General features: G+C 35.7%; 3 protein-coding genes and 1 non-coding gene across 4 annotated transcripts; 1 reads left to right on the top strand and 3 right to left on the bottom strand.

The window, feature by feature from the left end:
- Window positions 1-530: 530 nt before the first annotated feature.
- On the bottom strand, window positions 531-3,303 carry LOC143616172 (Golgi SNAP receptor complex member 1-1-like). Its single transcript, XM_077089084.1, has 5 exons — window positions 3,222-3,303; window positions 1,892-2,122; window positions 1,621-1,788; window positions 1,402-1,515; window positions 531-795 (listed from the first exon to the last, which is right to left on the bottom strand). Exons 1-5 carry the CDS (start codon window positions 3,258-3,260, stop codon window positions 682-684), a joined length of 666 nt encoding a protein of 221 aa, XP_076945199.1. The 5' UTR covers window positions 3,261-3,303; the 3' UTR covers window positions 531-681.
- Window positions 3,304-5,129: 1,826 nt separating this feature from the next.
- On the bottom strand, window positions 5,130-14,619 carry LOC143616175 (CHD3-type chromatin-remodeling factor PICKLE-like). The gene is made up of 30 exons (XM_077089086.1): window positions 14,475-14,619; window positions 13,494-13,640; window positions 13,252-13,389; window positions 13,016-13,170; window positions 12,780-12,941; window positions 12,457-12,701; window positions 12,268-12,363; window positions 12,050-12,186; window positions 11,757-11,963; window positions 11,573-11,680; window positions 11,404-11,454; window positions 11,217-11,316; window positions 10,977-11,119; window positions 10,464-10,561; window positions 10,230-10,368; window positions 9,913-10,149; window positions 9,707-9,829; window positions 9,503-9,612; window positions 8,746-8,827; window positions 8,464-8,655; window positions 8,248-8,392; window positions 8,065-8,170; window positions 7,915-7,989; window positions 7,748-7,809; window positions 7,591-7,667; window positions 7,369-7,499; window positions 6,992-7,283; window positions 6,786-6,921; window positions 6,609-6,682; window positions 5,130-5,637 (listed from the first exon to the last, which is right to left on the bottom strand). The coding sequence occupies exons 2-30, from the start codon at window positions 13,635-13,637 to the stop codon at window positions 5,329-5,331; spliced, it is 4,074 nt and encodes a 1,357-aa protein (XP_076945201.1). The 5' UTR covers window positions 13,638-13,640; window positions 14,475-14,619; the 3' UTR covers window positions 5,130-5,328.
- Window positions 14,620-17,673: 3,054 nt separating this feature from the next.
- On the bottom strand, window positions 17,674-23,400 carry LOC143616169 (uncharacterized). Its single transcript, XM_077089082.1, has 8 exons — window positions 23,266-23,400; window positions 21,572-21,672; window positions 20,780-21,506; window positions 20,362-20,514; window positions 19,950-20,059; window positions 18,104-18,467; window positions 17,846-17,986; window positions 17,674-17,760 (listed from the first exon to the last, which is right to left on the bottom strand). The coding sequence occupies exons 1-8, from the start codon at window positions 23,398-23,400 to the stop codon at window positions 17,674-17,676; spliced, it is 1,818 nt and encodes a 605-aa protein (XP_076945197.1).
- Window positions 18,964-19,036, top strand: TRNAA-AGC (transfer RNA alanine (anticodon AGC)). Its single transcript has one exon. It is a non-coding gene; the product is annotated as a tRNA-Ala (tRNA).
- Window positions 23,401-26,250: the final 2,850 nt, after the last annotated feature.

Consider the following 26,250-nt stretch of genomic DNA (forward strand, 5'->3'; position numbering starts at 1 on the left):
TGTTGATGTATGTTCGTGTGTGGAAGAATAACGAACGAGTCAAAGTAAGTCATATAAAAGGATAATAGATCAGACTGGGCATAAGAAAAAGAGCTGCTGCACTACCCGAGCTGCAACTCATCTCCACTATCGCAAAGTGCGAACTCAAGAATTCATGATCAAATACATGACGGTTGAATTCAATTAATCATAAGAGAATTAATGTTAGAATGATTCACGAGACGGCGCTAGAGTTTGGATTGAAAGAGAAAACGAAAGTGAAGAATCTGTTTACACACAATAAACAACTAACAACTCTGAACTAACTATTTTGTTATAAGCTATTTTGTTACTTATAACGTGCCGTTAGTTAACTCTTTGTTTGACTTCCGTTATCTTTGACTTTAACTCGCTTATTAGTACATACCATTTTACAGATTTCCAACTTTGAATTTGGTTACAAGACCACCACTGACAACTTCAGTTGTTTTCAGATGAGTCGCTCGCTTGTGTTTTTATCGTGAACTTACCTGAGCGTTTTTCTCAAATCATATAAAAGTCTAGTCTTTCAGAAACAAAGACGTTCGGAGACATTGTTCATACAATTGAAAAAATGTCGATTCCAATACACATACAATATACCTTTCTTTATAACTACCCGGGTAGTTGAATTATACAAACAACCGCCATCAATAATGCTTGCTACTTTGACAACCAGTAAATCAAGATTAAAAATGTGCAAACCGAAGCAACTAATGAAAGAATGATTGTGTCCATTGATTTTTTCTTCTTTATCGCCGACAGGATATTATTCACCTGTAGAACCAATTAAAAAAAACCAGTATTAATTTTTTTAGAGATTTACCACATCATTGTGTAAAATCATAGATAACGTATAATGTATGAATCACTAAGAACAACACACAGAACACTAATACTGCAGGAACACACAGAACAATAAGAATCACTCAGTTTTTTCAACCCTAAAAATTTTAAAATGATACAAAACTCAATTTTTACTGATTTCATCTGAAATTCAATATATATATGAACAAGTTTCATTTGCATATATAACCTTGACATGCGTAGATAAACAGTTAAAAATTCACAAACATATACAGAAAACAGTTTGGTGTTTTCTTATGTACGTAAGCAAACACATTTGCGTGTAAGGTGTTCGTCACATAACACTAAATAATTACGATCCCGTCATCCCACTCAACTATTCAAATTTATTTTATCAAAAGCCATCCTACTATAGAATCTACTTTCTATATAGTTTTATACCTGATAAGGTACAAAAACAGGTTGAATGACGCTCATAACCTTAAAAACTATAAAAAAAACGAAAATACTAATAATATATCTCCTTTATTACTTTAGTTTTAGTAAACTCAAATTACGTTATAATAGTTTACTTACAGTTGGGAGACGACTGCCGACATTGGTCAACTTTGAATTGATGCCACCAAACGTTGACCGTTGAAACATGAGGGTGCCTAGGGTTTCTTGCGCTTGTGATATCACACCATCCATCTGCAATCAAAATTTAACAAAACAATATAGCAAAACATAGATTCATAAGAACTCAATTCATTTATATTACATTTATTTATTTGTTATCTATTAATATGTACACACCTGGCCCGTGCTTCTCAGGAGAGTAGCACGCTCCTTAAGAAGAGATTGCTCATGGGACCCACCACCATCTTCAAGATCTAACCGTGTTCGGTCAAACTCCCTGAAATCCTCAAGCAATGATGCATGCTCTCTCTTTGCTCTAAGACTAGATCGAAGCTGATTAAATTCCTGCAATTAAAAACAAATATAAGTACGACAACGAGCATATTAATGTTTTGATCATCTCATGAATGAAAAGAGTAGTGAGGTAATTTAATAATAATGTAATTACCTGAGAAAGATCATGATGAATTTCTTGATGACGGGTCAATGTATGAGATAATATATCTGACCCGCCTGATGATACCCATGCTTGCATTTGTGAAATTACATGATGTAATTCTTTGAGTAATTGTTCTATTCTTGATCCAAGATTATTCTCGTTACCATCATCAGCCTTTGTTGAAACTAATTTTCTATACAAATGCATTTGATCATCCAATTGTGCTTCAAGCTTCCTTGCCTAAACCAAAAAATTATTATTATTATATAAATAAAATCAAGCTGACATTCTAGTAGCATGATTTGTAAACCTAACTACCTTGTATGAAAATCAAACTGACGCAAAATTTAGGGGTGCAAACAAGCTGAGCCGAGGAATCGGATAGATAAAAAGCTCGGAACGGGCTGAGCCTCATCGAGTCCAAAATAAAGCTCATTTAGTTATCGAGCCCAAGCTGGAGCCTTGTATGGGAAGATCATTTAGGCTCGTCGAGCCTTAATGAGCCTAGTGTATTTTTTGATTTGAACTCTTTGGACCTTTGTTTATTAATTTCACACTGCACAGCCGAGCTCGAGCTTAGCTTTGGCTCATTTAAGCACAGAAAATGAACTTGAGCCGAGCTTAGGCATGTTAAGTATTATCTCAAAATATATAAAAAATAATTAAAAATGAATATAAATTAAATAATACATAATACGATCCGAGCTCAATCTTGAGAAAACGGATCACGAGCTGTGCTCGAGCTTTAGAAAAAGCACTGCAAACGAGCTCGAGCAGAGCTTAAGCTTATAAATAAAACGAGTCAAACTCGAGCTTTTAAAACAACTCACGAGCCGAGCTCGAAACGGGCCGAGTTTAGGCTCATTAAGGTTTTTCTCAAAATACACAGAAATAATTAAAAATGTATATAAATTATTTTTTTAATAACAAATGAGCCAAGCTAAAGCTTGAGAAAATGGTTCAGGAACCGAGCTCGACTGCTCGATCCTAGTTGATCCTGGATCGTTTAAACCTTCATGGCAAAAACTAGCACTAAAATCACTGCATACATAATTCGAATCTTAACCCACCAATGAATTCAATCTAGATCCAGATCCAACCAATAATAATCGTTTCATAAACCCTAACTAACCTAAAAAAACCCAAAATTCTCCGTAAAAACTCACTAAAATCCAAAATTAGCCATTCAATTCAACTAAAGCAGACATAAATCAATAACCCAACAATTACCCACTAATCTAATTGTAAAAATTTACAATTTTAACAACCAAAAAACAAAACTTTAAATCAAAATGTAGTGCAAAAAGGGTAAATAAAATAAAATAAAGAAATTAAACACCTGATTTCGCAGTGAGTCCCATGAAGCTGGTGGATCCATGAGATGAGAGTAGAATCAATTGAATTGAATAATATGAATTTGATGGACCGACAGATGATTATACACGGAAACTATTTCAACTTCTTGTTTCTATAAATATTTCTCTATTTAACTATTTATTATGTTATTATGAATATGAGTAAAATAAATTACTTTGACTGTTTGGATTTTATAAACAAAATTACTTTTCTTTTTTTGGTTTTAGAATTTATAATAACTTATTTTTATTGATATGTGTTTTAATTATCGAGAGAGTGGCCGCCGGTTATTGACGATGGATACGAGAGATATATACCACTACAACCTGACGGTCCCCTTGCAGCTAAAAGAATGCGATAGAACACCTTTTCTGACATCAGGAGATGAAAGCAGTCAAGCAGGCAACAAAGTCGACTATTCGTCTTCACTTCCTTAAAAGTGCTAAAAAGAGCCCGCGCAAACCCATCCCCAAAGGACTAAACGCATTCAGTTATCTTTCAAAGAGCTTATTCGAGAACAACCTATTCTAAAATATTCTTATTATGTACATTTGGTGCATGAGAATATGATGCTATTCTTTTACTGAAATATGCAAGTTTATATGTAGGACCACTTTAAAATATTGGCTTTATTTTGGCTTCTCGGCTAAAGAGATGTTAAAGGATTTTGATACTAGTGTGCAACGACCTTTCATCGTGGAACAACTTATGACACCATCGACATCGTGACAACCACCAAATTTGAACATCATTTGTTACTTGGGTTGGTACATTACTCTTTTTGAGGAATCAAATCGGTTGTAGTTTATAATGACTATCATTGGTAGCTATGTTCATGTGGAATCTCACGTCCATTGTAAAACTTTGTCAGCAATCAAATTGAAGATGACCCTTCCACTGGATTGGTATTTCATTTAGCAATTAAATAAGCGGAGCATACAACTTTGTGTTGTTTCATGTCATGACACTCTTAGAAAAAAAATATCGTTAGTTCTGACTCGTTGTAATAAGCACACACAACTCACAACATTTGACTATGTTGTTAATCATTAACATCCACATTTGATATCGTACACCCGAACCTGCACTAGTATCACATGAAATGCATAACCAACGTATTCGTCTCACTTATGATCATAGATCGCTAGTTTCATATTGTCATTCTCATTAGGAGAGCGGCCCGAACTCGTTGTCGAGGTAACACATGTAATGCATGCTCTTATGGCGTACAACTTTATTTAATTGTTGAGCCACTTTCCGCTCTCTAGGAGATGCATAGTAGCTAGGAACCCACAGCGTTACACACAACTTAAGCAGGCCCGATATTCAAATATTAGACTCCTCACATTAAACTAGCAATTCTAATCAAGTTTGATGGTGTGTGAAGCTCGGAAATGAAATCCTCTACAAATTTACTCTTTTTAATGCTAGTTTACGAGCATTGATTGTTGAGCTTTTATAAGTTTCAAAAATTTATACCAAAACATGTTAGGCCAGCTCACTTGGTAAAAGTTCTCGTTTCTTAGTGGAATACAAAGAGGAAAAAAAACAAATTTTTTTAGAGACTAATTTCTAGAAGTCAAAAATTGAACTTCAAAAAACTCTCATATCAAATTTTTTTAATAAATCAAGTAACTATATATATAAATTAATATGCATGTCCCACAAGCAATAAAACAACATTGTGACCCAACACTTGCTTGATTTGCACTCCATAACTTTTAATAGTTGGTCAGATCTATTCATGGATTGACTTTAGAAAAGATTTTGACTTTTATTCTTTTGAAAACCATTTAACTCTTAAAGATTAAGATTTAAGACTAATACTTCTATCATGAATAAATGACATTAACTAGAAGCAAACAAGGACCTCACCTTGAGAGTTGAATGCTTATAATAATAATAAACTCCAATATAACAATAATAGATCCTAAAAATGTTTTACTTCCTAGGGTCAAAACAAAGTCAACTATCAAACTAACAACATTGGTGGCATCTCATTGAGAAACCTTAATATTAGTAAACTATAACCATTGCACAAAGATCTAGCGTGTATAATAAAGAGTCAACAATTAACATGTTTGATGTCTCTACTCCAAAACGACGACTCCTGGCCCTTGTCCTTCCTGGTTTGACTTATCTTGACCATCCGCATCTTCCATTGCCACATCAGCATTTGCAGTCCCGTTGACCGGACCCTGTTCATGCTGATGTGGACTTGAACTTGCCACGTCACCATTGCTCTTCTCGTTTTTAGTTACGGGAGAGACGATGTTGATGATTTCTTGATGTATTGATTCTAGTGGCTGCAGGTTCGTTTTCAGCTTTGAATTTGCAGGTTTGTTGGCTAAATATGTTTCAACTGAATCAACCGCATTTTCCTCGCATATCTTGCACATCTACAAATTTAATTCCACAAGATATTATATATGATGGCAAACACTATCATCAACTTTGAAAGTTGAGTATGTAACAAAAATATAAAATATAACACAGGTTGACCCATTTCCACATTGTATATTAATCGTTTGACTTGTTACTAGGGGTGTAAAACGAGACATTCCACTTGTTAGCTACTTGAGATCGGTCCGCTAAAAGCTTGAAACAAGCTGAGCATAAATGAGCCCAAGCGTAAAAATAAGCTTGTGTAATAAATGGGCCTGGGCTTCACTTTTCGAGCTCTTCATATAAATTTTTTTAATATGTTATATACATATATATAATAATAAAAATAATAGTTATTAACTTATTATATATCAAATTGTAAAAAGTAATATATATTATTTTAGAAAAAAGAAGAGTTAGAATATATACAAGATAATAATTGTAAACATATATAAATTATTTAAGAAATAACAAACGAGCCGAGCTTGAAAACTACTAACGAGCCTATCTCAAAAGGAGCCGCGCTCGAGCTTTAGAAACAGAGCTCGAAACAAGACACGCTCGAGCTCATGTAAGTTATACGAACTAAGCTCGAGCTAGCTATGTGTTATTACAGCTTTGGTTTTACCATCATGCTCTCTCCAAAATTTCAACAATTTTTGTTATAACAAAGTCATCAAATTTATCTTAAGGAAATAATTAGGGGTGTTAACGAAACAAGCTGAGTCGAGCCCGAGCTCAGCTAGTTTCATTAACACTCCTACTTGTTACCTTTTTATATAAATTTTTATGACTTTATTATAACCAAAATTGTTAGAAATTTTGATGAAATCCAGATTTAAACAAAAACACCTATGACTTTTGACGAGTCAATGTACATTTCCTTTTTGAATATTTGACTTGCTTTAGCATGATAACGAAATACAAAAATCTCACATTTAAATTTATTTCACCATAAAGTTAAAACATTAAATTAAATAACTACCTCGTTATAAAGGCGGGCCATTGCCAAACAATCTGGTTTATCATTACAAGCAGATGCTGATATTTCTTCTGCAGCTGTACAAACACACAAATAAGTAAAGATTAGACTATTTATCAACATAATGAATAAAATGTAAATTATTTCCATCAATTTATCTGAAACTATTTCGATGCTTACAGATAAGTTCAAGTTTAGGCAGTTGACCGATCATCCGTGTCAAACTTTCATTTTGACTTGCGGTTGGTGGTCTCTCCACAGCCTTTTGTTCAGTCTCCATATCATCACTTCGAATCCCATTCTGTTTATCATCACCCTGTATACATGTACTCACAATTACAAAAAAGTTGCAAAAAATAACGTCAAACGTGTAAAAGCCGACTTACAAAGTATTCTTTTTGGTATTCAGCATTAAGTCCTTTTTCGAGTAATATGACACGTTTTTTAACGAACTCAACCACTCTCCTCTGCATTTCTCTAAAGTGATACAATGCATTATTCGAAGCAGCAATATCTTGTGCTTGACCACCAGAAGCTGGTGGTTGACCGTCAACACTGCCGCCAGCAGCAGCGGCGGGGAACTGAGGCTGAGAAGGGAGATTGAATTCTTGACAGATGACTTCTTGAATCCTTAAATCCTTGTCATCAACAATAGCTTGCCATCTTCCATAACCATGCCTGTATAAAAAAAGTAAAAACATATATAACAGTAATAAAAATCACAAAATATAACTTAATTATTGCAAAGATCAAGAAAAGTTACTTTAACACAGCACGAAGTAGGGTCCGATCGTGTTCTTCCTTCCAGAACTTTAAACCTCTTAATCCCGGATATCGATATATTATGTCGTCTGTAAAAAGTGGAGCCGATTGATTTTCTGAAGTATTTGTCACCTAAAAAATTAAGATGATGAAATTTAGATAAGATAATTACATAAAAGACACAAAACTAAAAGACAATTGTTACTTGACAGCTGGCACTTACTTTCTCTCTTACAAGAAGCAAGACCGCAATCCTGACGAGTACATCCTCAATTCTTAACCCTTCTTTCGGTACACCATCTGCAATTAAAATACTTGATATTAAAAAAGAGACTAAATTACACAAATAAACACGGGTCTGATAGAAAATAATAAATCACCTGAAAAAGTTGCAGCATCTGTAATATCTTCTGAAATGTGTGACAAGAAGAGAGTTCCATAACTGCAGGCCCATAATAAACCAAAAGAGAAAACAGAAAGCAGTCACTTTTTAATATCTCACTAACAATTTTGAGTTAATAAGATAATAAACGAATTTCTGACTTACACTTTAATTTCTTCATAACTCTTCTGCTTCAAGCGTGAGGTAAACTCAGTCCAATCAAAGTCTCCAACACCAAATCTGCAATATATTTTACATATTTAGTACTGACACAATAATTATTTATTTTTTTACTTTAACAAATACAAAACTGACCTCATCAAGATTTGAACAAATTGGGCACGTTGACTTTGATTAAATCCAAGTACTCTGAAGGCTCTCCCTTCACCTTCCATAAGTGGAAGTAGCTCAACATTATCAACTGTAAAACGAACATGTTACAACCTAATAAGGATATACCACTCATTGAAACAAAAATAAAATAAATGTAATATTTACCACGTGTTTTCTTCCTGTAAGGCTTTTTGGTGGGTGCTAATCCAGCTGAATTTTCACCATCAGATAATTCCGCTTCATAATTATCATCCGCATCAGAACTTACATCTTCTAATCCAGCAAGATCATCATCTTCAACAGATACCATCTGAAAATACAAAAGTAACAAATAAATGTCTGCTAGTTATCTTATATTATTAATATTTTGATATTAGATACCTGTTTACGGCTTCTTTTTCCTTTACCCATAGAATTAAATTCTTCAACTTTGTGAACTTCATATCTGTCTTTTAACAATTCTTCCCAATAACTTGATCTTTCTATAGCTGCACTTTTATTCTCTGCTAACGGTTCTTGCATTTCTTCTTCCATTCTTGACTCTGCTTCATCAATGTACTCAAAGTTTGCCACCTAATTAATTATATAAAAGAAAATGAAGTTATGATTTGATTTCTAAACATAAATCATCTATCTCAAAGAATTATCAAATGCCTCACAAACCTTAAATGCTTTCAAAAAGCCATCTTCTTCTGCATCAACCATTGCAGAGTTTTCTTCTTCAGTATAATCACGGTTAAGTAATCTGTCAATATTTATAAAGTTAATAAACCATTAAGAATGTAATCATAAATGAATGCAGGGTTTTTTTTGCGTAAAATATCAACGCACTTATGCACGTGTCCCATTTTAGTGTCATGTGTTTTTTACTTTTTTTGTGTACATCTTGTTATTAGAAGTTTATGTACCATTTGGGTCACGAGTCATTTTGTAAGTGGTAAATTTAATATTTATTAAAAAAAATTAAAGGACAGTCGTTAGACTTGTTAATAAACCCTATGTACTTTTGCATAATTCACACATAGGTAGACATTATTTTTGAATGATTGAATCCCAGGACTTATATGAAATATTAAAAAGTCCTTGTGATAAGTTTAAAGACTCGATGCTGTGAAGTACAGTTATCTTTTTGTTACTTCTAAAAATATCAAAGATTTAAGTCATGTAAAAAAGGACTACTATAAGACTTTGAAATTCTATAAGTTGAATGATTTAATCATCCATTTAAGATTTTTTTTAATTAACTGCAATAATTGGACATTTTTATTACATAAATCAAGCATTTTTATATAAAAATTACGATTTATGACAGCTGTTTTTTTGTTATCTTCTATTGACTCAGTTGTACAAGAAAAATACAATGATTAAATTAGGAACACTGAAAAGTACTTTTATAGTTTATGAATATAAAAATATTTACCTATCTATTGCAGCATCATCATAATGAATTTGTCTTGATTTCATTGCCTCATCATTCTCATCAGCAAATAATTCCTTTGAGCCATATCTTATAATATCATCCAGTTCTTCCTACATTGTAAAAAAGCCATAACATAATTAGATATCTCATTTTTTTACGACTCCGGTATGTTTCTTTAAGAATATTTCCAGATGCAAATTGTACCTGGTTGATGTTTTGATTTTTAAGCTTGCCAACAACCAAATGTTCTAAAACCATCTTCTTTTTGGTCATCTCCATCATCCTTTCTTCAATTGTGCCTCTTGTTATCAGTCTAAATATCATCACCTGCAAAATGGTAGATCACAATATTCATACAAACATGCTAAAGATGACAAGTGTCAACCGAACCCATTTTGACCACATCTAACCTTGTTTTTCTGTCCAAGACGATGAGCACGGGCCATGGCTTGTAAATCAGCATGTGGGTTCCAATCACTGTCATAGATAATAACCGTGTCTGCAGTGGCAAGATTTATACCAAGACCACCGGCTCTAGTAGACAACAAAAAGCAAAATCTAGAAGAACCCGCGGCGTTAAACCTATCAATTCGAACTTGTCGTTCACCACCACTAACTTTTCCATCAATCCGTTCATATAGCCATTTCTGAAGCACATATAAAAAGTCAGACCAAAGTCAAAATAAAAGGTCAAAATGAAAAGTCAAAACCAGTTGACCCTTCATACCTTGTTATTGCAATAATCTTCTAGCAAATCCAACATGTGCTGAAACTGCGTGTATATCAAAACCCGGTGCCCTTGCTCTTTCAGTTTCACCATCATTTTGTCCAAAAGCTGTAATTTCCCAGAAGCTTCCAATAGTTGACTGACAGGTGGAAATTGACAGTATGAGCAATCACTAATAGTATAGAGAAAAAAAAATATCTAAAAAGAGGTAATAAAAATAAAGCTATATAATACCTGTAGAACTCATTGGTGTCTTCTGGTTCAACTCCCTCCAACATGAAAGGGTGACAACAAAGCTTACGCAGTTCCATGACCACATTAATAAGAGAGATCTGAATTTATAGCAAAGATTATCAAAATTAGTTTTTTGTTAACTCAAAGTATAACTTGAAATTAAAGGTGTACATGGGTACGTTTTAGGCTCAAACCAACCGAAAACAAATTTGGTTTTTAGGTTTTAGAGATCGCTTGGCTTCGGTTTTTACGATTTCTGTTTTCACAATGGTTTCAATTGAATTCCTAACGTTTTTGTTAACTATTTAATTATTACACATCTCGACCTAAAATTTTGCACTATACTAATTATTAATTTCTTATACATTTCTTAAGATTCTAAAAAAAAACGATAAATCATGAATTCGACAACACAAATCGGTGTTTGGCACATGCAAAACCAAAATCGAACCGGAAATTAGCCTACTTGTAATTATAGGTTTAAGCATTGAAAAAGAAAGCTTAAAAACTCACCTGAGCACCACCACGGCGAGTTAATAACTGATAATTACGAGTTAAAATAGCTTTGTAATACTCTTTCTGTTTGCTACTTAATTCCACACGCAAAATTAGCTCCTTTTTGGGTGGTAGTTTCTTCATCACATCTTTCTTCACTCCTGCCATTTGTACACCCAAAAGATCATATAAGTATTTTACATAATCTTATAAATTTTAACTGAAATAAAAAAATATATATATATATCGTGCACATACTTCTTAGAAGATGTGGGGCCAACATCTTATGTAGCCTTGAAACCTGCTCTTCTTGATTAATATCCTTGAACTCTTCTTGAAACTCCTCCAAACTTGCAAACTGTAAACATTTACAGTTGTTTACATCTCACTATGCAATAACAGTTGGTGCTAAAAAAATTGCAGTAAAATCGTAAAAAAAACTAACCTTTCCAGCATCAAGAAAGTGCATAAGCATGAAAAGCTCATCCAAATTGTTCTGAAAAGCATTTCGATTCACAAAAAAATATAAATATATTAAAAGGGTGAAAATAAGTGACAATGTATAAATAAGTAACAAACTTTATCCAACAATTACATAAATATAACATAATAACCTGAAGAGGGGTTCCAGTCAATAATGTTCGATGTCGGGTATTAAACTGCTTCAATGAAGAAAATAATTTTGAATCTTTATTTTTAAGACGATGGCCTTCGTCCACTATCTACACGAATTATACAGAAGTTAGCAAAAAAACATGTAAATGCATAAGAACATGCAAAGTCAAAATAAGAAGGTACCATTGTCTCCCAATCAATTGCCTTCAGCGACCCGTTATCTATGTTAATCATTTCATAAGAAGTCAACAACACATCAAACTTTATCCTTTCTTGCTTACTCTCACCACTCCCATGTTTCTTCTTTTTGTCTTTTTTTTGAGACCTCGGGAAATAAAATTCAAATTCTCTTATGACAGCACGAGCAGCAGCCGTTCCAACATACATAACCTGCAGTGGTAAATACATAAGTATACCGAAGTAATAAACTCAACCAAAACACAAAGATTTATAAGTTCTAGGATTTTGCAACTTACAACATTCATATGTGGCGCCCACGTGGCAAATTCACGTTCCCAGTTCCTTAAAGTAGACAGCGGTGCTACAACTAAATGAGGGGAGACGTTCTCTTCATATAAAGATGCCAAAAAAGCAATACTTTGTATCGTTTTCCCTAAATTTAAACATATATAGGTAAAAAGTTACTTTTTTAACATATAGAAAGACAAGCTTTATAAGAACAATGAAAAATTACCAAGACCCATTTCGTCTGCAAGTATCACATGTGTTTGTTTAGACCATGAAAACCGCAAGAAATTCAATCCTTCAAGCTGGTACGGATGAAGCTCACCTAAAAATTATAATTACACAAAATTATAAGATTTGTCAAATTATTCAACATAAAAAAAAACAGAAGCAAGAAATAAAATATATATTTTGATACCTCCAGGAAGAAACTCGGGACTTTTTTCAAACTGTTGAAATTCCTTTGATTTGTTTTTTAAATCAAACCCGTCACGAATGCTGGCTTTTTGTTTCTTTAGTTTCCGATGACGAGACTGTAGTCTATTAAAATTCTCAATTTGTTGTTGGAATGATGAGATATCCGATTCAGATTCCCAATAACATTCATCATAGTTAAGTCCTACCCATTTCACATAATATTCCTTTTCCTCACCCTCTTCTTGCCTGATTCATAAAAAATGAATATTACTTATTATATATCAGATAACCCTAAAAAATCAATTTTTTTTTCTAAAACTGCACCTGCACGCAAGAACACGGTCAACCATTGTATATTCAGGCCTTATTGGGACAAAATCATCTTCTGAGCTGTTGCCGACAGGCATTTGTTTGCGAAAGTTGTTAACTTTTGTCCTTAAACGAGGCAGTTCCTTGTAAGCTTTTATAAACTCTTTTTCTGGTACCCTAAAATACAAAAAACAAACTCTAAATTACCTAAAAGAAAATCTAAATTACCTAGTTTGTAACAGAATAGCTACCATGTGCAATGAAGATAAGATAATCCTTTCCATTTAACAAGATATTGTTTCACAAATATCTGTTTTGAACCAAGTTTGGAAGCATCACTATCATCAGCGACCGTAGGCCTCATTTCACAGTCAAGAATCTTTTCTATATCATTTAAAGGATTAACCTGCAGATAAAAGTTTAGAATTAAAATCAAAAGTAGCATGTAATGTCATATATATAGTTGTAGTTCATAACTTAAACATACACATTTGGGACATCTCCATGAGGTGGGAAGAGGAGCTTTTAGAGGTGGTAATAAACACTTCGGGTGGTATTCATAAGTGCACGTTTCACAAACAAGCAGATTCCCAGATTCACCACAAGCGTTACATGAATCCTCTTTCTGCCCATATTTAACCAAATGATTGTTTTACCATCTTTAAGTGCAATATATATCTATCATGCCAAATCTAGGACGTTATTCGAGTTTATAAAGATGGAAAGTACCACATCATCTCTGACAATTTTCTCAATATTTTCTGACTTTTTGGATTTACCGAACACGAGGTCAGACTCATCATCAGATTCATCCAAACTATAGCGAGGCCTTGAATCAGATCTAACACGAAGCCTCTCAACTAAACTACTCATCTTCTGCAACACAACCAACAAACTTATTATCATTCATTAAAAATTAAAAGGTGCATATCATAACAACTAGTTACTGTTCATTCCATTTCAACAGAATAAAAATAAGATAATGCACAATGATGTAATCCTAATAAGTTACTTTAAATCCATCCAAAACAAAATTTTAATGAAACCATAACACATCAAACAAAAAGATCACAATAGACCAATAATGAACCCTATAATTCATCACATTCATAACATGTTTCATAAAATATTAAAAAAATCTAAACTTTATGCGATTAAGGTATCAAATACCAACTTTAGGAACCCTAATATATCAAACAGAAGATCACAATAAACCAAAAAAAAAAACCCAAATTCATCAAATGCACACCATATTTCAAAAAAATATTATAAAAATCTAAACTTTAACATCAAACTAGACACAAATTCATGCAATTGAACATTAGGGTTTTATCAAGCAACCCTAATTTCACTAACATTCCAATATCCACATATTACATGCATATAATAACTAAAATGTACCTACCTCAAGGTTAATAGCAAAACCCCTCTAACCGGAACTCAAATCAAGCCCCAAATCAAGTCAATTTGAATCAAACACAGATTAGGGTTTTGATCAAATCGATCTGGTAACTTCGTATTAAACTCAAATTAAAGTGATGGGTATTTAGAATTTGAGTACACGGAGCCAAAATCTGCTGTCAATTTGATCAATTGCATGGAATTTGGAGTTAGGGTTTTGATAGAATTTGAAGATGAAGAATGTTTTGAGTGTATGTGTAATAATAATTATAATAAGTAATAATAAGAAGTGGGTAATTGAGAATTGACCTGATGATGACCAGTTTGAAATGTGTGTGCGTGTGTGTGGATTGGATTCTGCAGTCAGAAGTGGATGAATTTGGGGAAATTGAAGCTTCTGCTTGAATGTGAGATTTCAGTGAATAACTTGTTTATGTTTAGCACTTTTGTTTTGCTTTTTGTTTACTCGTTTACTAGGTTTTTTTTAATTTATATATTATAAAAAAAATTGGAAAAGGTTGATATAATAAATGGGTCAGGTCGATCCGGGCCGGGCCGGGCCGGGCTAGGTATACGGATATAAGATGTCTCAAATTTATGGATATCGGTTGGTGGTATGGTATAATAATCTTGTGAATGTTAATCGTTGTGATGTTCATTACGTGAAAATTATCTAAAGTTTATTTTAAAAGCCGATTTGAAATATCAAATACTCAAATACCGACAGATTTGAAATGTCGGTAACGGTTTCATCGATGAAACGGTGACGATTGGTAGAGGCAGCATCCAATGAACAGTGATTGTTGGTACCCACCATCCGGCACGAGAAACCACAATGCTAGAAAACGAAAGAGGAGGTTTTCTGTGAAGACTGCGGATTACTTTAATATTGAAGATGATTAAGCGAAGTGGAGCATGTATGTGGGTGAAACAATAAACATACAACAACACAACGCATGTTAACATTATATATATATTTTTTCTTTCACTAAATGGAACTATGACAATAAAGCTTATTAAATGTACTCCAAAGCAATTTCAATTCATGACTTGTGAGTTTGGCGAGCAGTGGAGAGACCTATAAACTTTTTTCGATGATTTTCATGATGGCTACTACAGGAATCGATATCAACAAAACCCTTATATAAAGGTCTGGTGCAATATATGTGGGGCCCATTACACAGAAGATTGTTATTATGTGTTGGGGTGTCTCATAGGTTATAGTGAAAACTCAAATCTTATATATAGCCATACGAGAGTCCTGGCATGACAGTGTCCCAACCCCGAGGTTAGCTCAGCTCTTTTGGAAAATTGGTAAGTGATGATCGAGCAAAGAGAAGGTAAAATCCAAGAAAAAGTAGTGTTGAATACAAGCAATGGTCTAAGCAACGCCAAATTGAATTCACTGAAAGCCCCCGTAAAGTTGAAGCACATTGCGATAAGAGTCTAAGACCAGGGAATATCTCACCATCGAGCGGGGGTAAGAAGATGAAAGGGAAGTGCAATCTCTTCAGTATTTTGAGGTGTCGAAGCAAACTCTATAACTGGAGACGAGAATGGACAAAGAACAATTCTCAAGCTCACAAATTTTTGCACATGTCCCACCTCCAATTCAGCATGGACTTGGTTATAACAATTAGCCAGGAAGGCCTTGATTGGTCAACAAATTTTGATTCGGATGATGTAATGGGTAATTAGGGCCGGCTCAAAGAAAGCAAAAAAAAAAAAAAATTGGGTAGAAGGTGAAAATTTTTTTGAGCCTTAAATAAAAGAAGTATTTTGTTGGGTTTAAACTATTAAAATTTTATATGGGTTTACTTGGTTATAATTTGAGTTGTGCAAAAAACTTTTGTATAAAAAAAGATTAAACATGTGTCAAATGGCACTTGAACCCATAACCTTTTGGTTAGGAGTAATACCCTTTGCCACTAGAGCAAACTATTGGTTATGTAATTAGTTTTAAACATTAAATATACATACTGTATTTCATAAAAATACAATATAATTTAAAATAAATAAAAATTTCGGGCCTAACGGGTGTCGGGCCTGTAGCCGTCGACCACCTTGCCTCACCCCAAGGCCGGCCCTATGGGACTATGGGTAATCTAACTAACCATGAAAAAGGTAAGTATTTTTCATCGATTAGAAAATTGTTGAAAGAGCCAAGGGGTGCTCAAAATAAGTGAGATTTTGAATAATAATAACTTTCTCAAAATATCATGCTATTATAAAGAAATTTTGATTAAGTGTCGTATTTTGAATAAGCTCTATATAACTTTTCTGATTTGACGCTCTGTAATTTATAAAGTTATTTCTCATTGATTCATGTTTGAATTTTGAATAACTTTTAAATTGGTTTTGTAGTTAAAGATCCTTCACTCACCCTTGATTATCTCAATCAATTGGTACTCATTTTGGACAAAAAAAAGCATGTTATACGAACTGACCAAACCGAACAAGCTCTTGAAATTCTCCATTTTCGGTTTGCATCCTTCAACAAACTCTCCTAGAATGTTAGAATTGTTCTACACTTGTGATCAGCTTCTTTCCCTTCGTTTTATGATGATCGACGAGTACAACCAAACCGCCGATGCCAACCCTTTTATTGCTGGAAAACACCGGAACCGCTACCACTAATTGTTGCCTAGATTAATGATCTTAACAATTGATTTGATAGAATATAGATGAAACAGAGAGAATTGACTAGACAAACTTTTGATTGAACTGATAATTTGATTATGAAGATCGTTTAGAGTCGCAACTCTTCAAACTACATTTAACTTTGACAAGTTTTTACACCTTGACACTCTAGATCCTAGACTTTACAGACCTTTGAACATGACATAAACGTGTAGTTTGACTATTTATGGTACAACCCCATGTACTTTGTGATGAGAGTGATTAACTCTACAATACTAACAAATATTCTTACATTTGCCGAAACTCAAGGCCACAAACAATAAGGCCGGAGATAGAGCCTTCATAACTGATCAATTTCAAATTTACAAAAAACACAATCATTTTCAAGTTCATGACTCGAGTTCAATTTCCAGATATTAACTTCCATCCATCCATCGTTCTTTTGTTTTGGAACCCGAGTAATATCATGTATGTTCCATGGGTTTGGGGTTCTAAAATAAAAAATTTCAGGAACTTTATTTTTTTGAAGCAGATCTCGTACTTCGACTGGACCATGCAGCTCGTGGCAGTTTTCTGAAAGCTTAAACACTAGGCAACACACGTAATCTGCATCTCGTGACAACATTTGGCTTTTAATCGTGCAACTGATACGGAACATTTGTTGTGGAAGAAGCTCAAGCACCTCTCCATATCTGCATGTATATATTATGTGATTACATACTTGTTAGAAACAATGGTAGATTGTACCATGGACAACCACATCGATCCTTGATATCTTAACTGAAAATACGACACAGATAGACTTTTATTGTAAATAAAGATTAATACTTGACAAAAAACAAACCTCGACCCTAGTGATGGCTTTAAATTATAGAGTCAAATCAGAAAAGTTGTAGAGAGCTGCCTTTGCCGAAAGCATAAGATGTTTCTTTCCATTCACTTCAGTTAGCGAGAACTGTTCATTAGTTAGAGACTTGTTAAAGAACAAGGGGAACTATTAAAATTTCTACATATAAATTTTGCCAGAAATAAATAAGAACCTCTTCCCCGTAGTCATAGTTTATGGATTCCTTTAACATCATTTCGCTTTTAGTCGGCCTTCGTAGCACCTGCTTCAAGTTTGAGTTTGATTTCAAAATTTGTTTAATTTCCTTTGGCTTTTCGGTTTCTTGATGCTCCACCTGTTTAAAAAACATAAGACAATGTTATAAACATGTAACTTACAATATGGAAGATGTTTACAATGCATCAACCTCCAATTACAAAACAAAAACTAGAATAAGTATAGTGAAACTTGCATTGTCAATGGGTCGAAACTCAATGCCTTCAACATAAATCGCATCATGTTCTCTACAATAGTATGGTGAAAGGCTCAATAGTAAAGTCTCGAAAGCACCGTCATCCATATGATTTGAAAAACGGTAGAATTCAATCATCATCCACTCCTCGTTTCTCCATGTTGCAAAATATGCATGTAAGGTTCTGCTTCCCTTACTATATTTAAGGTCAACATACAATGGATTTCTAGAAACATTTCTATAATCACAAAATTTGAATACTAGATAGACCCCATAAACGGTATTTGGAGATAAAAATTGAGTTCTTGTCTCAATTTTGATCATCATATTTGATATATCTAGCATCTCTGCTACCTTCTCAAACCTGCAAGATATTAAAGTCTGAATTAGTTGTTCGTCTCTTCCCCCCGCAAACGCGCTTCTACTTTTGAATTTAATATTACTCTTGACCCAAAATAAGTAGAATGTAGCACCTCTTATCTAGTAACGTTACCTAATAACCAAAATTATGTTTAAATCAACCAACTGTGTTGGACATGGGAACCTTATTAAAACTGTGATGATTTTCTGCATGCACACTCTTGCTCATAGTGCTAAAATATAATCACTGGTGCGTAAATTTCTTGTTCTTTATTTTAGTTGTTCGTTAAGTTAGAACATATAGACATATAACAAAAACTAAAAGCAGACGCTACACGCTAAACAAACACCACTGACATGTCATGCATGTTGTATGACATGGAGAAAATGGCTATATGGCCGTATAATTTTTCGGCTGGCAAAGAAGTGTCTAATATATGACAACTATGCGCATCTAAAATAAGAGTAAATAGAAATAGTACTCAAGCTCAAGCATCAAAGGGGATGTAGCTTAGATGGTAGAGCGCTCGCTTAGCATGCGAGAGGTACGGGGATCGATACCCCGCATCTCCATTCTTTTATCAGTTTTTTTACATAAAATTTCTACGCCCTGCTTGCGGTGCGCGCATATACTGCATATATGTGTGAACCCTCGGGTGGGCAAAAGTGAAATTGCACTAAGTTTGACGTTATTTTACTAATCTCGTGAAAATAACGTTAAAAGTGGCGGAAGGTTAATCAGTCATCATGTGGTGGCGTTGATAGCCGAAAGACAAGGGTACATGCACCGATCAGCCGGTGTCCCGATGATTGAGTGCTATGTGCCTTATGTCCAAGGCTTGATGCAAAATTACTATCGAGCCGGGGGTCTCACCGGAAGCAGCCTCTCTATCCCTATGGGGTAGAGGTAAGGCTGTCTACATCTTACCCTCCTCAGACCTTACCATAGCTTTGCTATTGGTGGGATATACTGAGTACGATGATGATGATGATGATTACATAAAATTTCTAACTTCTAAATAATTTAAAAAACTATATTTTATTCATTTATTACATAAACATGGTGGCTTAACTAGTAAGTAGCCCCTAAAAAACAAAACCACCAATACATAAATCCGAAAAATCACCAATCGGTTCCTGACCCATAGATAGCCGAGGGCTTTAACATCTTTCAACTATTTTAGCACGTGCGCTAAACTTTTCGTTAAAAGAGCAAATCATTCCGTGTCTTCCAAAATCTCAACACACCATATCATTCTAAGAATAATCGTGTTTATTACGTTCGCTAGCTTTTTTTTAAAAACCTTGAACTTACGCACCTCAACACACACCTAGTACCAAATGTAAGACCCAAATTGATACAAGGCTAGCAATCGTAAAACCAATACAAAAGCACTAAAGCAGTTACATGCTACTTTTATCTTAAAAGTATTATCTACAAATTAAATACCATATGAGTAAAAACAAGTTAAGAGAGAAAGAGAACCTTGATTCTGGAACATTACACCACTTATCATGTGGACTGCGGTTTCTATATGAAAACATTGTTGCTGATATCATTTCATTTCTTTCACCATTACTTCCAAGTGAAAACGACTGTGATGTATGACAAAACAAGTCAACATAATTAATTATTTGCGTCAGTGAATGGATAATTTTGGGCTACGTATCCTTACAATAATTGCTACAGATTCCTCAAGATACTATGTAGCTAAAGATTTCTTAAAAAACATAATTAATCAAATATAAACTTTGCAGGAGTAGAGTTTTAGTTTGGAATGACAAAATGAAAAGAAAAGCCTGGACAAACAAAACTCACTCCTTTAATCATAAATAAACTTGAAAGGCAAAAAAAAAAAGAATATCAATTTAGATTTGAAGATGAGCCAATTGTTTACCACTTTGTCATCTTGAAGAAGAATTCCTTTGGAGAATAGGTTGTAAAGATCCTTTTTCTTTTCGGTAGAGTAGCTAGTTCTTAATGATTTAGACAACTTCAGTATTTCCTCATAGTCTTCGGGCAATTTAGGGTCCCATATTTCGTAGTCTTCCTGCAAATTAATTAAACAAGGAAAATTCATATTTTTTGATGCATTTCATTATTAGTCTTCATAATCATTTTTAGTATTTGTGTTATTATGGACTTTGTAATATCCAAAACAAGGTTTTTTTAGTAGACTTGTCAACTTATACTAACGAAAACTACTTTTCACTTTTTTTATTTATTTATTTCTTGATGCATTATGAAGTACATCTTCTAGTTTTAAGATACATGCATTGAAAGGAAACCACTTTGGCAAAACTATGGTAACTTACTTGGAACTCCAGTGATTTTTCAAGTTGTTGCAACACCTCTTCTGCCGTTGGTCGGTTTTGTCTAAAAAAATTTAAGCACCGGCTGACAATCAGTCGAAATGCTGACAATGATTTCGGGTTAATTTGTTTCTTTATGTCCTCATACACAATCAATCCAAGTTTTTCTTCTTCACGGATCTGCTTAAGAATCCTGGTTACATGTTGTTGATCATAATTCTTTCTATTGGGCACCAACAGTTGCCCAAACAAGATCTCGAATAAAACAACTCCAAATGAGTAAATGTCTGACTTTTCGGTGAAGAAACCTGTAATCTCATATTGAGGGTCAACATACCCAATAGTGCCTACAAGCTTGCTGACTACTTCCTGATTAGTTGTAGTTATTGCAGACAAACCAAAATCTGAAATTTTTGCCTTCCAATCAACATTTAGTAGAATATTGGCGCTTTTAATATCTCTATGTATCACAATCTCTTTTGTTGGCGCACCTCCATGAAGAAAAGCCAGCCCACGCGCAATGTCAATACAAATCTTAAGTCTTTTAGTCCATGTAAGACTAGCATCGTTCAGATACCTATCAAGACTTCTATTAGACGCATGCTCATATACAATGATTTTTTCATGGTTTTCGTTATAATAGCCTTCAAGACCAATGATATTCTTGTGTTTATATTCAAAAAGAATTTCAAGTTCCATCAAAAAATGATGGTCTCCCTGTGCTTGACTCCTATCCAAACGTTTTGCAACGATTTCAATACTTTCATTACCACGTTTAACTTTTCCTTTTAATGCCTTCCCAAATCCTCCCCCTCCGATAAGTTCTCACGACTAAAGTTTTGTGTGGCCAACTTAATTTCTTCAAATGACATTTGGAGGTTGTCCTTATTGTTTTCCTGTCATTCATCAAACACACGATAAACTTCATAATTCGAAACTATATTCAAATTCTTATATAACTTTTACTAAGGTGTCATTATTATTATTATTGTTATCATTATTACTATTAATATTGTTGTTGTTGTTATTGTTATTTTTTCTGTCAAGAAGGAACCATGACTGAAACCTAGTTTTTGGCAGAAGAACTAGAGTGTCAATAACCAAACTTGGTAACCACCAAGTTGATATGTCATATGTATATAGAGTTTGAATTGGTATGACTAACTGATGCAACCTGAAGAAACACGGATCAAACCCAAAGAGGTTGGACCTATGATTCCACAGGATACGGGTCGGGTAACTAACAACTTAAGGGTACGAGTTCAATCCTGCAAGTCCGATGACAGAAACCTGCAAAACAATCACCGTGAGCTCGTTACGGGAAGGACAAGAGGGGGGTCTCCCCGTAACCACCCTCCGACGTGCGAATAAGTACTGTTCTAAAGAAAGGAAAGCACTTTAAGTAATTCGTGAGATAAGTGAGATGTGAATGAATACCTTATGATGATGGAGAAGGTACGTAGGGTTAGGGAATATTATTGGTACATTTTTCCCTTTCTAGAAGATGCCTTTGTAACAACCTTGACACGTGTCCACGTGTGATAAGACGAGCTAGTTAGCCATGTGCACGGTTATAACAACCTCGCCATCTGTCCTTTTCTAATTGGCTGTTACATCACGTGCTTTCCAAGGAAAGATATTCGCGTAAATCTTCTAGAAGGAAGTTAGTTACAGCTGATTCCCTTATGTCACCCTCTAGTCACTTTGCGCATGAAGGGAATACCTTGCCAATGACTTCCGAGGACGTCCTGATTAGCCCGCAGATAGTCTCTGGAGTTTATTCTTAGTCTTCCTCTGACTTGAGTTATGCGGGTGATAAGCATGTTCCGCGGGTGACTTTTGAGGAAGTCCTTGACAACCCACGGATGATCTTTCATGGGTATCTGGGTCTTTTTACTACCCTACCTCTATAAGCCCCACAGTCCATTGTTTCTTCCGCATGACGTTTTATGCGGGTGAAATTTTGGACTTAAGATCTTCTATGGGCATTTTTAAATTTCCGGGCGTGTTGTGAAGATATTTATGTTTTTGAAGGATAGCCACGAAAAAGGACGATGTGACTGTTTGCAGGAGCCGTATGGTTGACTTGACGTCTGTGCTGGCTGTCAACTGTACCTTACTGTACCGTCTTTTTTGCTTTTTCGATTTTCCCGTGTGACGTGACGCAATCCTACTGGACCCTTCATTTCTCTCTCCATTGTCACACTCCCATCGCATTATCTGCGATGGGTATAGGACCCTTGAGTTTCATTTGAATCTTTTATCGTCTCCATAACTTCATCTTCTTCTTCTTTATTTCTTTCAAACCAGATCTGTCCTTCATTGTTCATCATTGCTCGTTGCTTTCCTTTACCCTCCGACATAATGGCTGGTGACAAGAAACGTCGACCTCTCCTACCATAGAGTCCATCGAGATTAACTGGAAACTATCGGAGTTTGAGAAACTTGTTTCTACCTACGGTCATGCGTCAGAGTGGGAACCAGAGTACCCTGCCGCTGGATCCACCGCAAATAAACCTCCGGCCAGTAAGATGGCCCATTATGCGGAATTCTTCACCACCGAGAATCTTAGGTTTCAGATAACCAAGATCCTGTGTAACGTCTTGACCGACCACGAGATCCATCTGTCCCAGCAACACCCGTTTGGGCTTATGCCGATTCGTCACTTCGAATTCGTTTGCCGTGCCAACAATATTGTGCCGACGTTGGACAAATTCATCTTCTTTTATATGATGAATGTGCGGGGAAGTTGGTTTAACTTCTCCACTACTTTGAAAGGGGATTTTGGGCATTAAACCACCCCGAGGTGCGTATGAATGGAGAATCAAGTCTTTCTGGATCTCTGAAAAAGTGGTTCCTGCAACCATGGTGCGCCGCCCGCTCAACGAAAAGTTTCCAGATCTGCCATTTGCGCGGCATGAGGGGCAGGCGTGGTTTAATACCTTGGTGAAGAGTCCAATTCTGATGCAGGCAATCTATGAGGGTGCCCTTGTTTGGGCTGGTATGAGCCGCATCTGGCCATACCCTGAATGTTAACCGTTCTTCCAGAACGTGGATGAGAGTAAGTAATTATTTGTTATTAATTCTGCAATTTCCGCATTTAAATTGTATCTCAAATATTATTCTTGCGGGGGGTGCAGGTGAGGGGCCAGTGCTGAACGCACTGCTTGACAAGACGATGGGGTGCATGCAAAAGCGTCCGCGTAATCCAACCGCCCTATCGACCTTGGACAAGACCCGGGACCACTTCTTGTTCCTTAAAGACTTGTGTTCTGAACCCGTGGTTTCAGAAGCAGTCTACCATCTTGGTGAGTTTTCCTTAAACCATCGTCCTTTGAACGGTTGACTCAGGATGGGGTGATTATGTTATTGTCCTCAAGTGACGAGTCATCACCTCGCGAGGAGCAACATTTTGACAATACACCTGAAAGGTTGGCTATTATGCATGCCCTTACAGACCTTGAGTGGAAGAGAAAGCATCGCTCCTCCAAGGCAGATGACACGGAAGGAAGCCACGCAGATGCCGAAGAGGAACCGACGAACAAGAAGCGAGCATCTGGCTCTAATAAACAAAAGATCCGCCTTGAGGATCGAGTTAAGCAGATTGCCATGCAATCTTCACCACGTAATTTATTAATTTCATAGGACATTTCTCTCCTTTATATTGCTGGATTCTAACATTTTTATTTGTCATTCACATGAACAACCAATGTACCGGATCAAGGTGTATCTGCTCAAAATCCACCATCTCCTCCTCCAACAATCCTTATACCCGATGACGTGTTTGGTTCGAAGGGGAAAGAACCAGTTCTAGACGTTCAGGGTCCAAAGACAAAAGAGTCTCCTCATGCTTCACCACATTCTCTTCCGCATTCACCCCCGCATTCACCTCCACATTTTTCTTATTCCTCACCCTACATCAATCGGGTTTTGGGGGACATCTCAATCTTCTGAATCGAGAAGGTTCCATCGTCGTTCTGATGCGGCCTATTCTGGGATGGCAAATCCTGGAGAAGACGACCATCTACACACACCGCGCTAGACCCTGGCCCAAGGATCGCGTTTTACCGATTCGGAAGCATGTGCTGAATTTCTCAGTTACGAGATTCCGCCAGCGGATCGCGCTTTCCAACGTGGTCGTTCACGTCATGACCTTGCCCGCAGTTTCAATCTTGTCCTAGCCAACACTGTGGCACAAGGGCAAGAAATTTTTCGAGAATGGCTCTCCATGGGGGAGAAATGGGGTGAGATGTCTCGGCAGATGGAGGAAGCATAGAAATCAGCTGAAGAGCAACGCTTGAAGGCCAACACTGCTGAGTGGATACTAAAAGATGTTGAGATTGCTCTTTGCGCTGAGAAAGATCGCCAAGCTGCTGTGTCTCGCTCATGGGAAGAGGCCTGTAAAAAGCAGAACACCATTCTTGCCGCTGCCTGTGAGGAGACCAAACAATAGGAGGCATACTTGGCCAAAGCCGTAGAGGCTAACGCTACTTTGGAGAATCAAGTTACCAACCAAGGTAACTTGATTTAAACATATGAAGAAGTGGCTAGGATGCGGAAAGAGCAGGCGGGGGAGATGGAGAAGCGAATGGGGGAGCTGATGGCTGACAACATTATGCTTGTGAAAGCTTATGATGAGTTGGAGAATAAAGTGGAGCATGCTGAGAAAGACAAGCAATGGTTGATGTATGAGGGCCTTGCACATGTATATTTTCTTTCTTTCCCTAATTCCTTTCTTGTATATTTTGTAAGTATTTATTGATGTATTTAAATCATCTAATAGATGATTAACCACATCAAGGACGGGCCACAATTAGTTGATTGCCTTGTTGTGTTAATGCCTCGTCTCAAGCTGGCCGCAAGGTTGGTTTTGAGGAAGGTGTTGAGTATATGAAGGCCCAATTCTCCCTTGAAGAACATCCTCTGCACGGTCGCCATGTAGGAAACAAATACATCAGAAGGATGAAGGAGTATGATGAGCTATCATTTCCTCTTCAAACTATGCTTCCTGAATTTGCGGCGACCGCATATGGTGTTCAACGCTTAAAAGAATATCTGAGCGGGCCATCAGACGAAACGCCTTCAACCCCTCCAACTTCTCCAAATCCGGATACCCCGCAAGCCCAAACTCAAGATCGAATAGGATAATCTTTTGTATGTTGGAACTTGTTTAGGAGTCTTTTGTATTAGCAACTCTTGTTGTCCTCATTTAATCATAATATGAAGAAATTTTTCTTTACACTTTGTTTTATTGCTATGAATAATATAAGTGTTACTTAGGATCTTCATAGATTTTAATAAGGGATTACTCAACCAATATTATGGCCTTAAGTTTTATGATACGCGGATCACTTCTGGCACACAGACAAGGAAGTTTAATAACATGAGGGTCATTTTTGACACGCATGCCAAGAATAAAAGTTTAATGACGCGCGGGTCACTTTTGGCACGCAGACCAAGAATAAAATTTTAAT

Source organism: Bidens hawaiensis, unplaced genomic scaffold (genome assembly GCF_021521415.1).
Source record: "Bidens hawaiensis isolate Kalapana, Puna unplaced genomic scaffold, B.hawaiensis_p1.1 tig00046131_1, whole genome shotgun sequence".
Classification (NCBI taxonomy): domain Eukaryota; kingdom Viridiplantae; phylum Streptophyta; class Magnoliopsida; order Asterales; family Asteraceae; genus Bidens; species Bidens hawaiensis.

Coding starts and splice junctions, on each gene's coding strand:
- LOC143616175 (XM_077089086.1), bottom strand. CDS start 13,637: ATGAGTAGTTTAGTTGAGAGGCTTCGTGTTAGATCTGATTCAAGGCCT. Junction 12,702..12,779: donor GACCGTGTTCTTGCGTGCAG/GTGCAGTTTTAG, acceptor TTTATGAATCAG/GCAAGAAGAGGGTGAGGAAA. Junction 6,683..6,785: donor GCCTAAACTTGAACTTATCT/GTAAGCATCGAA, acceptor GTGTTTGTACAG/CTGCAGAAGAAATATCAGCA.
- LOC143616172 (XM_077089084.1), bottom strand. CDS start 3,260: ATGGATCCACCAGCTTCATGGGACTCACTGCGAAATCAG. Junction 2,123..3,221: donor GGGACTCACTGCGAAATCAG/GTGTTTAATTTC, acceptor TTTTTGGTTTAG/GCAAGGAAGCTTGAAGCACA. Junction 1,516..1,620: donor TCCTGAGAAGCACGGGCCAG/GTGTGTACATAT, acceptor TTTTGATTGCAG/ATGGATGGTGTGATATCACA.
- LOC143616169 (XM_077089082.1), bottom strand. CDS start 23,400: ATGGATCTCGTGGTCGGTCAAGACGTTACACAGGATCTTGGTTATCTG. Junction 20,515..20,779: donor AAAAATCACTGGAGTTCCAA/GTAAGTTACCAT, acceptor ATTAATTTGCAG/GAAGACTACGAAATATGGGA. Junction 17,987..18,103: donor AGTTTCGACCCATTGACAAT/GCAAGTTTCACT, acceptor TTTTTTAAACAG/GTGGAGCATCAAGAAACCGA.